The following is a 14720-nucleotide window of genomic DNA, read 5'->3' as shown; positions in this document are numbered from 1 at the left end:
GATCGCATTAGATGTATGGATTAGGACCGTTCGTTTAGTTTAATTAAGTAATTAACAAATTTGAATCATTGCACTCTCGCATTAAATATCAAAGCACCTTATCTATCAGGGAATTCAGCATTTCATGCTTGTCAAGCACATAGAATTCAATTTGCGTTATTTTATATGAAAAAATTGCTAAGAAGGAAATTATTTACAGTAAAAATTTATTTTTACGGAAGACCAACTCACTGATATCTTCACCAAAGGCTTATCCACTTCACATTTTGGCTTCATTCAAGACAAGTTGAAGATTCAAAGTTTCGTATCTTCCACTTGAGAGGGTGTATCAACTAAATATCCTAGCCACCGCAGCATACAATCTCTTATTAGTGGATATGGAATTCTCATTCCATATATTGTGGATCCTCTATAGATGCATATTCTCATACCATATACTAAGTCCTCTATAGATGGCACGATATCTTCTTTCCATTATTGTGACAATTGATATTGGGTGGCACCCTTGTTATGTATAGTAATCTATCTTTCCATTTATATACAATGCATATTGTTTTTTCGTATAATTTCTGATTGTATCTCATAAGATTTATAATAGATAAATGGTGCACCTCTATGGTGCAAGGTGGGCTTCTTGATTCAAGCTAATACATGGAAAATGTTATTTTATTGGTTCCCAGGCGTGTTTCTACTCTTCTGGCAGTTCCTGGTTTTCCTTGATCAGGTGAGCTTCTTTTGTCTTTCCAGGGTTGTGGATTCTTTCTCATGCTCCAGGGGCTTGTTCTCTTCCTCCTTGATAGGATGCCTCAGTACCTAGCTGTAATTTTTTCTGTTTTTTTTTTTTTTTTCATTGAAGTAATCTGACATTTTCCAATCAAAAGATATATTAATCTATTTTACTGTTTTCTTCGACCCAAAAATGTCTGCTCCAAATCAAGTACACATCTATTTCTTGAGAATAACAGCAAGGAAGATTCTGGTTGGGAAAAAAAAAAGAACTGAACCCCCCTCTCCCAGTGATTCTAATGCTTTATAGAATGTATACATGTTGGGTCAAGGAGTACGGATGAAAGAAGATTGACTAATAAAACGTAGATCAACATGGATGAAGAACATACATTATTATTCACACCATTTACACATTAAGAGATCACTCTTTTATGCCTTCCCCTACTACTGAGCCTTGCCAATAAACTTAAGAATACCACTCTAGATCTAAATCCGTGGCTTCTATAGATCATACCCTAGAACATAATCTTGAAACATTCCTTCAGTCTGAAGAACAGAAGAGGAGTTCCACGAATTTGAAGACGACGATTTTGTGTCGAAGTCATTAGCCCACCAACTCATGCTGTCTTTGGAAGCATCCATCTCTTTGAAACAATCAAATTCTGTTGTCTGAACTTCATTCGCTCCAATACCGCCATTCTTGCCATAGATTAAGTCATTTAATTCAGTTTGTAGGCCAGATAATGACTGAATGTTCATGCTTGATTGTTCCATGCTATTTGGTTGAGATGACATGATTGTTGCACCCATTGCTTCTGATCTGTTGTTGAATGCAACTGATGCAATGGAGTTCTCCATTGATGAAAACCCATTCATTGAATTCTCCATTTCATCTTGTTTCCCACTGTTGGTCATAAAATTATCTCCTTCAACATTAATTGGAGCTGAAGGAGGGAATTCATGGAACTTTTGTGAGGGTGATGACTGAACCTGAGGGACCTGTGGGATCTGGGTAGAAGAGCCATCAATCAGTTCATGTTGGAGTTGCAATGCCCTTTCTCCAAGTGGATGCAACCTAGGCCAAAGAGCAGGATTGTCAAAGAGGGAATAAGGGTTATGGAGGCTTTGCAGTTGCATATGTAGTTGCAATCTTTCAAATGCTGAATTGCTAAGGCCCTGTGAGTATGGGTTGTCATCAACCCCATTTCCATCCTTCATATCTTGATTGAATCCGCCGGCGGATAAGCGACGTGCCTGAGACTCCTTACGCCTTCCAAGCAGCTTTTTCTTCAATCTGGTGTTCCAGTAGTTCTTAATGTCATTATCAGTTCTTCCAGGCAATTGAGCTGCAATTATGGACCACCTACGACCAAAGAAATTTTGAACACCTTTAGTCTTACAAAAGTGAGGAAAGAAAGAGTTGTAGAAAGATAGGCAGAAATAAAGAGACAGATTGGTCAACCATATTTGAATTTGAAGAAGTACAGTGCTTGACAGGCAGGCATCGATAGAAAAAAGAAAGACCAGAAATTCCGGTGCAAAATCAATGGCCTCTGAGGATTTTATTGCCTGGCTTCCTTTTCTTCTACAATATGAACGGTAAAAGGTTCTTGATCTAGAATATTCATGTGTGTGAGAGAGAGAGAGAGAGACCTGCTGCCAATACTGATGTAGAGGCTGCAAATGATGTTATCTTCTTCTTCAGAAAATCCACCATGCTTGATATCTGGCCTCAAATAGTTCAACCATCTCAGTCTGCAACTCTTCCCGCATCTCTTAAGACCTAAATTTAAGAACCAAAGAACCATCCAAAGCATATTAACATTAAAAGATTATTAGGGCACAAACACGAGAGAGAGCGAGAGAGCGAGAGAGAGAGAGAGAGAGAGATACCGATCTTCTGAGGAAGGGCAATCCAGTTGCCACCGGTGCCATGTTGTTCAATATAGGATTTAAGCTTGGAATCTTCTTCAGGAGACCAAGGTCCCCTCTTCACGTTTGCCTTGTCACAGCATGGAGCTCTACCCATCTTTCCTTTTGTCTCGTCTCTCTTTCCTTCTGTGTGCTTGTATGTCTCCTTGAATGAGGAGAAGATATCTGCTGCAATTGTGGAAGAAAGGGTAGAGGAAGACCAATGCTTTATAGCAAGGAAGAAGAAGTCTTGAAGTGATGTGATGCTTATCGGGACAAAAGTCTCATACCTCTACCCTCCCTCTTCTTACCATTCAACCCTATTTCTTTATTTCTTTCTTTCAAGGTTTTCTTAAAGACCAATCTCACTGAGAGACAAATACACTCAAATTTCTCCCTCTCTTCTTTTTTCAAGTCTATTATTCTATTCAGCTGCTTTTTGATTCATGAATTAATTACTATGCTATAGTTAATTTACCAAAAAAGCCTTCATCTTCTGTGTTTGTCGGGAATCTTATCAATTTGTTCTTGCTAATATACTCAACCTCTTGATCTCTGCCTCTTGTAAACGTGCATTAATATTAAAACAAAAACAAAAGCAAAAAAAGCCCTCCTCAAATGAATCTCTCCCGTTTGGTTCTGTGTTGAGAATTAAGTGAGTTGGCCAAAGTGAGTCACAGAAATCTATGTTATACCAAACGAAGTATTATTCTTAATTGTGTTAGTATAATATACACTTTCTTCAGTACTTAAGTTGTTTGTCAAGGAATAAAATGTATAAAACGACAGTGTATATTAACTTCATAGAGACAGTTCTTTATAATTTCATCATTCCTTTATAATTGTAATATTAGTTGTTTTTATACATTCATTTATTGTTGTTATAATTACCCAAATTAACTTCCTAGTTTCGTGATAACACATGATTAGTTATATCAATAGTCACCTTATAATGAAAATATTTTACTTAAGTTAATAAATGAAGTATAGTTTAGTGAATGATATCGGATGGGGAACTGATCACGTTAGAAACCGATACAGTAATAACATAAATCAGCTTATATGAGATAGACTTGTTCTCAATTTTACTTGAAACATTGGATTTTTTCTACCACATGGGTTTTACTCTATTTACAAATATCAACAATACAAGACCATGATACTGACATGCTATATAATTCGATACTATTAATTCAAACTATTGAAATATACATTGTTAGTGGTAGTGGATATGAGACTCACTACTCTTACTGACCAAGGTGGCAGCAAAGCAGTTGATTATTCTTAAATGACTATCTCTCTATTTGGTTGAGTCCAAAAGAAATACTCACGTTGCTTTTTTTCATTTGGTTGAGTTTAAGTGAGACTTTGCTTAAGGAGTTAGAATTGAGAAAAAGATAATAATAAATAGAGGGAAGGAATACAAAATAGGTAACCGTAAAACACTCGGACTTTCTCTCCTTGCTCTCTGTGACTTCATTCTAGAAAGAGAATCAATCCGTAACTTTCATCATTATGATATGCCAATTAGAAATGCAGAAAAGAATACAAAGTATAAATAAGAAAGCAAATTAATGAAATATAAAGAGATATCTCCTGTGTCTAGATCTATTACATTCAAACTTATTAAGTTATGTAATACCAAACCATCTTTGCATGAATTGTTTAATATACATAAACCCAAATTCAACAAGAAAAGGAAATATGATAGTTATCAATTATTGGTATACTTGACTTGGATTACTCGAGCTCTTATTTAATGGTTGGAACTAATACCATGCATGTACATTCACCTCATTTTCTTTTTATTTTTTTTAGTTTTCTTTTCCTTTATTTCTTTTGTGTTAGGGAGTAATTAAAGGTTGTAAAAAACATGTCTACCATTTGTGGAGCATAAAGATGGTACATCACGTCTCTTTGTATTTACACACAGAGATGATCCGTATGGAGGACATAAAGGTCATTACATTGAGAACACCTACAAAATTGACAAACTTCTAACATAGAAGAGAATATAAACTGGCTCAAACAACAAGGCACTCTATTATTACAAGTTGGCAAGAAGTATTTTGCATTAAAAAAAGGTGAAAAGTAAGAATATTTTATGAACAAAGGAAGAAAAAACAAAAGGAAAGCCATCGAGGGTGCACCGCGTTAACACGCATTGACCTGGTTTCTCTATTATAATTTCTAAATTTTAATCATATTTCAAATTCTAAGACAGAGAGGTCCATGGCCAAAACATAAAAAAAGCCCTCACTCCCACAAAAAGACATGATTGTTTATCTTAATGTTTCATATAACGACTCAGATCTTTAGGAGAAAGAAAACATGTATCTGCTTGTCTTTCTCTCGTCCTCGAATCTCTCCATTCATTGTTCATTTCGTCATCAAGAAGACCAAGATTTATGCCTCTAGGTGGGGAGAGAGAGCTGGTGAAGCAGGAAAAAGATAAGATAAGCTCCAATCAACTAAGGAAACAAAAAGCAAATGGGATTAATTAAAACTATGCTAACTGGCTAGGGGAAGGAAATATATTGGGCTAGAGATATGACAGACTTTATCATCTTTCATGGGTCAACGATACTTAAAAAAGAAATTATTACATTCGACTGGTTCGAACTAGAAGACCCAAGTGAACCGACCGGGTTCTCGTAGGTACCTCTTTTACTTTGTGATATTTGAGGGTTCAACTTTATGTTTCCTTGGATTTTGATTTGCAAGTTGCACTTCAATCTTAACTAATTCAAAGACTATTTTCAAGAGTGGTTCAAAAAATATGTTATTGTCGACTCAGAATGACTGAAACACTTATATTAATCTTTGATTGCTGTGAGGAGCACTAATTCAACAAGTGAATTCTTACTAGGAAGATGGAGGGTTTAGTAAGTTATGAATGGATCTTTTCCTTCTATTCCTTCCTTGCAATTTATTCTGGAATGGTTGAGGTTTTCGAAACTTTTGCACATTCAATTCGAATTTTAATTTGTTCTTCCTCTCCTCCCCCCTCTCTTCTGAAATTGTTCTTCCACGAACCTATGACCACTTTATCACAATGAAGCGAAGTTATCGTTACACCAAAGCTTCACAACAAAATTGGTAAACACACAGTTAATTAATGCCAATATAGATTGGGTTGAAGAAAAGCCAGAAAAAAGTGCAAAATAGATAGAAAACTACAGTTTAGTATCCCAAGAAAGGTTAATGATGCAACATTTTGCAAGGCAATGTCCTTGCCATTTTAATTTCTACAAGCAACTGTCATGGTAGCAAACTCCTTGAAGGAGACATTGAAGGATCTGTAACGAAACTAATAATTATCCTATTAATCATCTTATAATATTAATATCATGTAAACAATTATCTTCTAATCTTCGTTAGCTTTTTCATAAATTCAACAGAGAGGTTGCATGAGGACAGATTGTGACCTCATAGCAAATACCCTAATCCCTTCACCAAGTAATCTAAATGTCAACCCATATATCTCCCTTCCCTCACCAAACCCAACCCCCCCCCCCTCTCTCTCTCTCTCTCTCTCTCTCTCTCTCTCTCTCTCTCTCTTTCTCTCTGTTCCTTTTTCTTTCTTGCCTTTTCTTCTTCAAGCCATCCTTTAATAAGAAGCCCTCATACGTAATCGTCCCTATTCTTCCCCCTTAGCCACCATTAACGATCATGGTTTGAGTTTTTCTAAATCGATAAATCAAAAGTACATTACGGATTTGTTTACTGGGTCGGTTCCGTTATTCAAATGTAGTCATATTACTGGATCTACTATGTTATGAATCAATAAAAAACACAAGAAACCTATCACCAAGTAATCTAAGAACTAACCCTATCATCCTTCCCTCACCAAACCCTAGCCCTTCTTCCTTTCCCTTCCTTTCCTTTTATTTACAAGGCATCCCTTGAGAAGTCCTCGTACGTAATCTTTTCTACTCCACCTTAGACCAGCATTAAGGATCATGGTTGGATCTGTTATGAATGAATCAAAAACATTTTAATCTAAACACACACGAAACCTTTGTAGCAGTACCTTGATTATCATTAACAAGACTTAGGGTTTCATGCAGAACGACCCACACCTATAAGATTCGTGACAGAGACTAATGTCACATGCAAACGTTGACAAAAAAAAAAAAGGGTAAAACTGTGTTAGGTGCTACGTGGCAAATGTCAAAATTGTTGACGTTGAGTATTTTTTTGTGTCACTAGTCGTCATTGTCACTATTGTTACTATTCTAAGATCAGTTCTGATAACGTGGACACCAAATATATGATAGCCTTCTAAACACTAATAGAGTAGACACCTAAATATATGGAGAGAGAAAGGCCGTTCGAGAATAGAAGGATCGGACTCTCACCTATTAGGTTCTATTATCCTTTACAATGTAGACTTTTATTAACCTATTAGGTTCTATTATCCTTTACAATGTAGACTTCTAAATATTAATAAAGTGAAAACGTACCTCTTTACAGCACCTATAAGGCTTTATTATTTTTTTAACGAATAGACTTCTAAACACTGATAAATGGACACGTCAATATATAGTGACAGAAATGTATTTTGAGGATAGATCATAGAAGAATCCGACTCTAATCCTATAAGGTTCTCTTATCTTTTACCACTTAGACCTCTAAGAGTTGATAAAATGGACACCTCGGTACATTGTAACAAAAAGATATATCGAGGATAAAAGAACCGGACTCTCACCCGAAATGTTTGTGATAAGACTAATTTCACATCTAAATTTTGACATTCGAAAAAAAATTATGTTAGGTGATACGTGGCAAATGTTTCTAAAAAGCTTACGAAAGCTATAAGGTCACAGTTGTTGACCTTGTGTATTTTTATGTCACTAGTCACCACTATCACTAGTGCTACTATTCTAAGTTGAGCTCTGAACTCTTTCAGCACTTGAGAGAAATTTTGAGTTTCGCTGTACAGTTGTGACGTGGTTGGTGGCGTTTAGTGAGAGAAGCATAAAGTCAACCAGTGGTTGACAAAAAGGAAATGCAACGAAATTACCAACTATCTATTCGTAATCTTAGTGGGGTTTTGGTGGGACCCGTTAGATCCTCTAACCAGGTGTTTTATATGCTCTTTTCAACCTTATTTGGTCCCACAACGTTTGATCATGATCTAACGGTGGTTTAAACTGTCAAAGTTGTAAGAAAGTTGGTTTTCATTGGTTGAAAATTTAGTGGTGCAGTCAAAGGATGTACATGTCAATAACGAGGCAAATCCTGGTTGACTCGATTCTGACTTTTGTGTGAAAAAGAAAAAAAAATACAATTTTAGATGGAAATTCTAAATGTCACACCGTCCATGTTGAAGTATGACGTGCCACAACCCGTAATGGCTTCTCCCATGGATGTCCTGGAATATTCGTGTATTTAATAAAAGCGACAAAAATGTTAATCACCATCTTTAAAAGGTCTCCACTATTGCCCTCCCCTTCCCTCTCAAAAAAAAAAAAAAAAAAAAAAAAAAAAAACAAACAAACAAAGATGTTGATGCAGAATTATATTCGTCTACACAATTAGAAGAACCTACAAGAATGTGCTCGACCAGGAATGGTCGAGAAACATCTTTGAAGCTTAAGTCAACAGAGTTTTCAGCCTCGGAATAGAGAGCTATCTTGTAACAAGCTAGTTGTCTTCCGAAAACGTACCTCTTTATAGCACAGGCAAGGATATTTATAGTTTGAGATTACCTGGGCTATCTCGTTATTGAATTTGATTTGAAATCCTTCTTTTAAGCATGATTTGTTGAGAGAGAGTTCTACTTGCATATGAATTGTTGCCGCATTGGTCTGACCTATCGTTGATTAATTCTTCGACACAAACCCCCTAGTCACTTGATCGGAGCATCTAATGTCGGACTCAAGATCTAATTTCACTCAATTTGACCAAGTTAAGTTAGACTCAAATCAAACTGCTGACACTTATTTTATTATTAATGGTACATGAACGTCACACAGAAAAAAAGTTGTGCACATCTGTTCACTCATTTAATTCTTCGCCATGTGGCCACGTCTTTTGAGATGACGTTTGACAATTTTTGAATCTCAAAGGGCTTAAAATCATAACCGTTGTAATGGTGCGCCCCTGGTCCCTTGATCATGTTGGATGAAGTCCAACCATCTCCATCTGTGAACCGCGAGATGGTTTTTCTTTCTAGCCATCGAATGAGAACGTTACATGGTCAATTATTAACTGTTTGATTCTCATCATTTTAGATCGTTGGATTGGGTATTCTTTATCTGAATCGTTGGATCCAGATCCTTGATCTACCATTAAAAGGATATCTGAATAAAGTATAAAACTTGGCTCCTTCACATTTCGTCTTCTTCAGTTTGTGATTTCTGAGAAAAATTTTCAGTCAGAGGTTGTTTCCAGTTCTTATCTTTCGGTTTCCTCTTTGTCATTTCTTCATCCTCCGTACTCCAAAGGCGCAAAAAGTAAGCTTCCTTCTTCTTTTCTCTCAATTTATTTGCTTATTTTTACACATTCCAGTGATGGAGCTCTGATTTTTTTTTTTATTATTATTATTATTATTATTATTATTTTTCCCATGGGTGCTTCTTTTAGAACAATCCTTCTTCCCTTCAAATGCTCCTTTAAGTAGAGAGATGGGTGTTAAATTTGTAGCTTCGAAGCCCCCTAGGTCTAAACGTCATAAATCCATTGAATCTATCTCTGAGAGTGAGAGGATTAGTGGGCAAAGTGACACCTCAAGTGATAGTGCTCGAGCGATTGAGCCTTCCATCCGTGAGTCTGGTTGTAACTGTTTAAGTAATGATTCCAAAGGGTCCCAACCTCCTTTATCTGATGTATAGGAAGAGAAAGCTCTTAGTGTTAGGGCTAGGTTTAAAGTTGATAGGATAAAAAGGGTTGATAGTCTCTCTAAGTCAAAGTTCGAAGCTGCGAGGTCGATACCTTGGATGCCCAAACACATTGAATTTGACCCGAGCACATCGGGTCCCAAGTTGTACCCTTCTAAAATGACTGAGGAGAACTTGGAATTTGTTCGGATGCGAGACGCAATTCCTGACGAATACGTTCTTTATGTGCTTGCCGAGCACTAACGAGCCCACAAGCCTCCCCTAAGGGAGTTTGTTTTTACGAGGATGCCTTTAAGAGTGGTTTTCGGCTCCCCATACACCCTGTCTTTGTCGACCTTCTAAACCATTTTGGTATGCGTCCAAGAAAGTTAGCGCTGAATAGCTAGTGCAACATTATTTGCTTCTGGTGTTTCTGCCAACAAAGCTAGGTCAGTGTTACTCCCACTCTAGCCTTGTTTCTTCATTTTTTTTTTTATGGCCAAAAAGTAGGAGCAAGCTTTTTGGTTTTATGTGTCAAAAAGGACTACTCATCAGTCAAATTGGGAAGGGAATTTCATCGGGGATGGTACTCTTCCGTTGAATACAAATGGATGGCGTCCTAGATTTTTGTTTTTCTGACCACCCACAACTCCCCTATTTCCCATTTGGTGGTCGAAGGGTCCCAAAGGGGGGTTGGACTTTTTTCCCGATATGAGCCCATCTGAGCGAAGGGCTAGAAACAAAATCCTGCATATCCCTACAGAAGATCGGAGTTTCTAAACAGTCAATGGATACTGCCCGAATACCCGAGTATCCTTCAGTATTGGGGTTTTTACCTAGTGAGTTTTATATTCTTTGCAGTAATATATTTCTTTCTTTTTTATATACTTCCAGCAATCTAAGTCTTCTTGTTCGTCTTGCAATGTTGCTCGAGGAGGAAGAATTTGAAGCCGCCACCATTGAGAAAGATTTTGAGGAAGTGGAGACCAAGCAGCTGACCAAATCTGACAAGGGTCGAGGTCCCAAGCCTCTTCTTCAAGGGGAAGAGAGGCTTCCAAGAGTGTGAAGAGGGGAAGGTCGTATGATCTTCCAACTTGACCTAGCAATAGAGTACCGAGCTCAAGTCCTCCGAGCAAGTCTGAGGAATACTTTCTGGAGGGCATGCCGAGGAGGACCCCCATAAAAGTGGGTACCATCTACTTCGTCTACTCCAAGGGATTCAGCTACTCCTGGGAGCTCAATTCTTTGGCCAAATTAGTCGTTGAACAACGAATCATCTATTTTTAATGGCTCAAACAGTTCTTAGATTGCTAATGATTGGTTGGCCGGCATTTTATTGCCAGCCGACCAAAGTTACTTGCATGGGATGAGTTGTCTTCAAGCACACAATGTTACTATGAGGTATGACTAGTCTGCCTTTGATTATTTTTATTATTTTTATCCATCTTTTGATGGTCGGTCTTGTTATTTCACAGGATGGGTTGTGCTCTCATTCAATCTTTGGGTGAGACTATATACATTGCTCGAGAAGATCATTTCTCAATTCATCGATTAGAGCAGTGTTTGAATGAGCAAGAAGCTAAATTGACCAACTTGCGTTTGTGTAGAGATTCTTGGATTGCCCGGGAGGCTGATTTGGTCGATGAGATTGCTGCTTTAAAGGGAGTAAATTCTGCAATAGAAGCTGAGCAATCTTCTCTGCAAACCCAGCTGGAGGAGACCTAAAAGGAGCCTTGGTTGGGAAGGAGCAATCTCTTGCTGACAAAGGAAGGAGATTTCTATCCTATTGGAGAAGCTCCTCTCATCCGACCATGAAGTTGCTAGCCTCGCAAAGCTGGTAGAGGAAAGGGCTCTGAGCACATTCAAAGACCTCTCCAATGGACTTCGTCACAAGGTGATTCGGTGGTGGGAAAAACACAAAAATTCCATTAGTTCATGGCGAAAGTGGTTGCCCCTTGAGTATTAGTTTGCTCAAAGACAAACTTTTTCTCGCATCATTGGGGAGTTTAAAGATCTCAATCTAGAGAAGCTTAAAAGTTTGATCGATCCTGGGATCTTCGACAACCTCAAGGTTCCCTGTCCCAAATGGTGTGAGGGTTGACCATGTTTTCCCAAGCCTCAAGGAGTGGATGTGGAGGATTTCCTAGATTCTGATTGGGAGCCGATCCCTAAGGCTATTGTATCGAGCAACTCTCAGACAACTAAAAAGGATAGTTTTTCTGAGGAAGAAACAGGGGATGACAATGGTTCGGGAGATGAGGAACGTCAGAAGAAGAAAGGGTTGATCTCACTGCCAAACCTTGATCGAGCTTTTTTCTTGTTTATTGTACTTGTAATTGTGAAATCCCACCTAATCCTAATCTTGCTGCTATGCCAAATGCATACCTACCATATACATTGTTCGATTTATTATTTGTAGTATGAGTTGCCTAGTTTCAATTGGTAGAAGTATACCTCGAAGCTGATCTTTTCTCCCTTCTATTTCTTCTTGTGCCTTCTATTCCCTTTGATAGGAGGGTGATCTTAAGTCATTCCCATGACTGATCCTTCTATCCCTGCTGTTCTAGAGTGGATCTCCATACACTCTATAACCTTGTGAACTCTCCACATGATGATTTCAAAGAGAAATCAAGTGTGATCTTCATGATTTGTTATTCCTTCTAATTGTTTCAAGACTTCAAGCTTTTCATCTCCTGTTCCTTAATCAAAGGTTAGTAATCTCTCTTGTGTTGTATTGATCTACTCTTACTATGTTTTATTCTTTGTGATTGAGATTTAGAAGAAGATGCTGCATCCTTGCAACCATCTCTTCTACAATCTTCTGTCATTCTTAAGGTTTTATGATCTTCATATTGATCTTCGCCATGATCCTTGTGAAGTCTTCATGAAGCCATGATCATACTTGCGATTTGATTTCAAAGCATGTTAGATTTATTCCTTGTTTTCTTACAAAAGACTTATTGTTATTTTTTTTTCCGTAGATTTTGGGAGAAGAAAGTCAAGGTAAAAGCGATGTATCTCCATCTCTTTCGAAAGCCTAGTACTCTCTCAATTTCGAGGACTAAATTATTTTAAGGGGGGAGAATGTGAAATCCAGCCCAAACCTAGCCAGGACACCCTATTTGTTTTGGGATAAAGGAAGACTCGTTTGATGTTAGACCTTAAAGTTGGACCTTGATTTCAGTGTTATTATCTTTGAAAGCCTTAGGAAGTCATGCCAGACCTTTCCCTTAGGGTAGATCTGTAATATCTGGCCTTATCCTAACCTTGACCCGGCTCGGAATCTGTTATGTTTGTAGGTCCGAAGACTCGAAGTGGGGGAAATAGACTTATGGACCCTTTTGATTGATGATTTGGTGTCGGAGCCCAAGCCCATGGACATTGACGATGATGCCCCTCACTTGAGAGCATTGTCAGTGTTAGTTTTGAATCTGTGCACCGAAGAGGGGTGAATTAGTTGAAATACCTAATGAACTCCTGTGTTCAATCCGAAGGTATTTATGGAAACCAGACTTCTTGATTGATTTGTAGGAGAAAACCACACTCAATTTGACCCCGTATAGCTTCTGAATCCCTGTCCGAAGTTGCTGAACTATTTCTGGATTTTCTGCTGAAACCTGTCTTGGTCGATCCTCTTTGGTCAATGCCATCAACCAAAGGCATCGACCAAACAAGCCCAGATTCGAGAGAAAAGATGCTTTTGGATATTCCTTCCGCTATTTAAGTGACACCTCGAACCTAGAACCATATTTTACCTCGTCAAAGAAGTCTATGCTTGCATTCATTCCTTAAATATTGGCCTCTTCATCAAATTCTTCTTCTTTGAGGGATCCGACCTTTATTTCTACTGGTATTACGCTACTCGGAATGGTGACTCCCCAGTGGTCATTCTGGAGGTTGTTCAGTATGACTAAAGAACATTGGGTAATTCTTCTACCCACCTTCCTTTCAGTTGATCGAGTCTTTTTTTCATTCCATTAAGAATAGTCCTATTTGTAACTTCGACTTGGCCATTACTTTGAGGATATTCTACTGAGGAGAGGTGATGTTCAGTCCCTTGGTCCTTGCAAAATATCTTGAACTCTGGATTCTCGAATTGCCTTTTGTGGTCGGTTAAAATTATTTTTGGAACCCCATATTTGTATATGATGTTGTGCATGAGGAACCTCTTTATCTAGTTGGTATTAATCGACGCCAAAGGTTCATCTTCTACCCATTTTTTAAAGTAGTCCACTACGACCACCAACTACTCTCTACCTCAGGAAGCTTTTGGCAACTTCCCCACCAAATCCATCCCCCATCTTGCAAAAGGTATGGGTGGTAAAATTGATGTTAGGGGTACAATTGGAGTGTGAGGTATGTTGGCATGAGTTTGACATTTGTCACATCTTCGAACATAACTCCCTGTGTCTTCTTGTATAGTGGGCCAAAAATACCCTTGTCTCAATACTTTATCATCAAGTGTCCGTGCTCCCATGTGAGCTTCGCATATCCCTTCATGTATTTCTCTCAAAACTTTAAGAATTTCTGGAGATCCTAAGCATCGTAATAGTGGTCGCATTAATGATTTCTTATAAAGCCGACCTTCTCTTATAGTATACCGAGCAGCTCTTTGTTGAACTACTCGAGCTTCTTTTCGATCTTCTAGAAGTTGATTGGGTTCCAAATAATGAATGATCGGATCCATCCATCATTGTTTGATCTATATTTGCATGTGGTCGACCAAATTGATGCTCAGGCATAACAACTCTTCTAGGTAAATTACTAGTTTGGTGACATCCAGGTCTTCTGTAGCTAGGCGCAAGAGTGCATCTGCCTCGTCGTTTTCTGCCCTAGGTACTTGCTTCATTAGCAAATATGTGAAGTGTTGTCTACATTGATCGACCATGCTAAAATACTTGCTAATCCTTTTTTCTTTGGCTTCATAGATTCCATTTACTTTATTCACAATTAGTTGTGAATCACTTTTGACTTCTAGGTCTTGGATCCCTAAAGAGATTGCCAACCTAAGGCCTACTAGTAGAGCTTCCTACTCTACTTCATTATTGGAGATGTGGCCTTCAAGGTACTTTTACCAATATGTCACCGACATAGACTTCCATATTTCTGCCGATCTGGTTGGCAAATATTTTGTTGATTGATCTTTGACGAGTAGCTCCTGAATTCTTCAGACCGAATGGCATCACCTTATAATTATAACTATTTCTATCAATCATGAAGGCTATATGCTTTTCATCATATGGGTGAATCAGGATA

General features: G+C 38.0%; 1 protein-coding gene across 1 annotated transcript; it reads right to left on the bottom strand.

The window, feature by feature from the left end:
- Positions 1 to 1050: 1050 nt before the first annotated feature.
- LOC148999076 (transcription factor MYB36-like) lies at positions 1051 to 2850 on the bottom strand. Its single transcript, XM_089141485.1, has 3 exons — positions 2623 to 2850; positions 2383 to 2512; positions 1051 to 2092 (listed from the first exon to the last, which is right to left on the bottom strand). Exons 1-3 carry the CDS (start codon positions 2756 to 2758, stop codon positions 1231 to 1233), a joined length of 1128 nt encoding a protein of 375 aa, XP_088997611.1. The 5' UTR covers positions 2759 to 2850; the 3' UTR covers positions 1051 to 1230.
- Positions 2851 to 14720: the final 11870 nt, after the last annotated feature.

The sequence above is a fragment of the Hakea prostrata genome, unplaced genomic scaffold (assembly GCF_041222555.1).
Source record: "Hakea prostrata isolate BN-2017 unplaced genomic scaffold, UWA_Hpros_2 contig_48, whole genome shotgun sequence".
NCBI lineage: Eukaryota > Viridiplantae > Streptophyta > Magnoliopsida > Proteales > Proteaceae > Hakea > Hakea prostrata.
Note: the sequence above shows the minus strand (reverse complement) of the source record. Positions and strands in the feature narration are given on the sequence as shown.

Coding starts and splice junctions, on each gene's coding strand:
- LOC148999076 (XM_089141485.1), bottom strand. CDS start 2,758: ATGGGTAGAGCTCCATGCTGTGACAAGGCAAACGTGAAGAGGGGACCT. Junction 2,513..2,622: donor TGCCCTTCCTCAGAAGATCG/GTATCTCTCTCT, acceptor TCTTAAATTTAG/GTCTTAAGAGATGCGGGAAG. Junction 2,093..2,382: donor TACATCAGTATTGGCAGCAG/GTCTCTCTCTCT, acceptor CTTTGGTCGTAG/GTGGTCCATAATTGCAGCTC.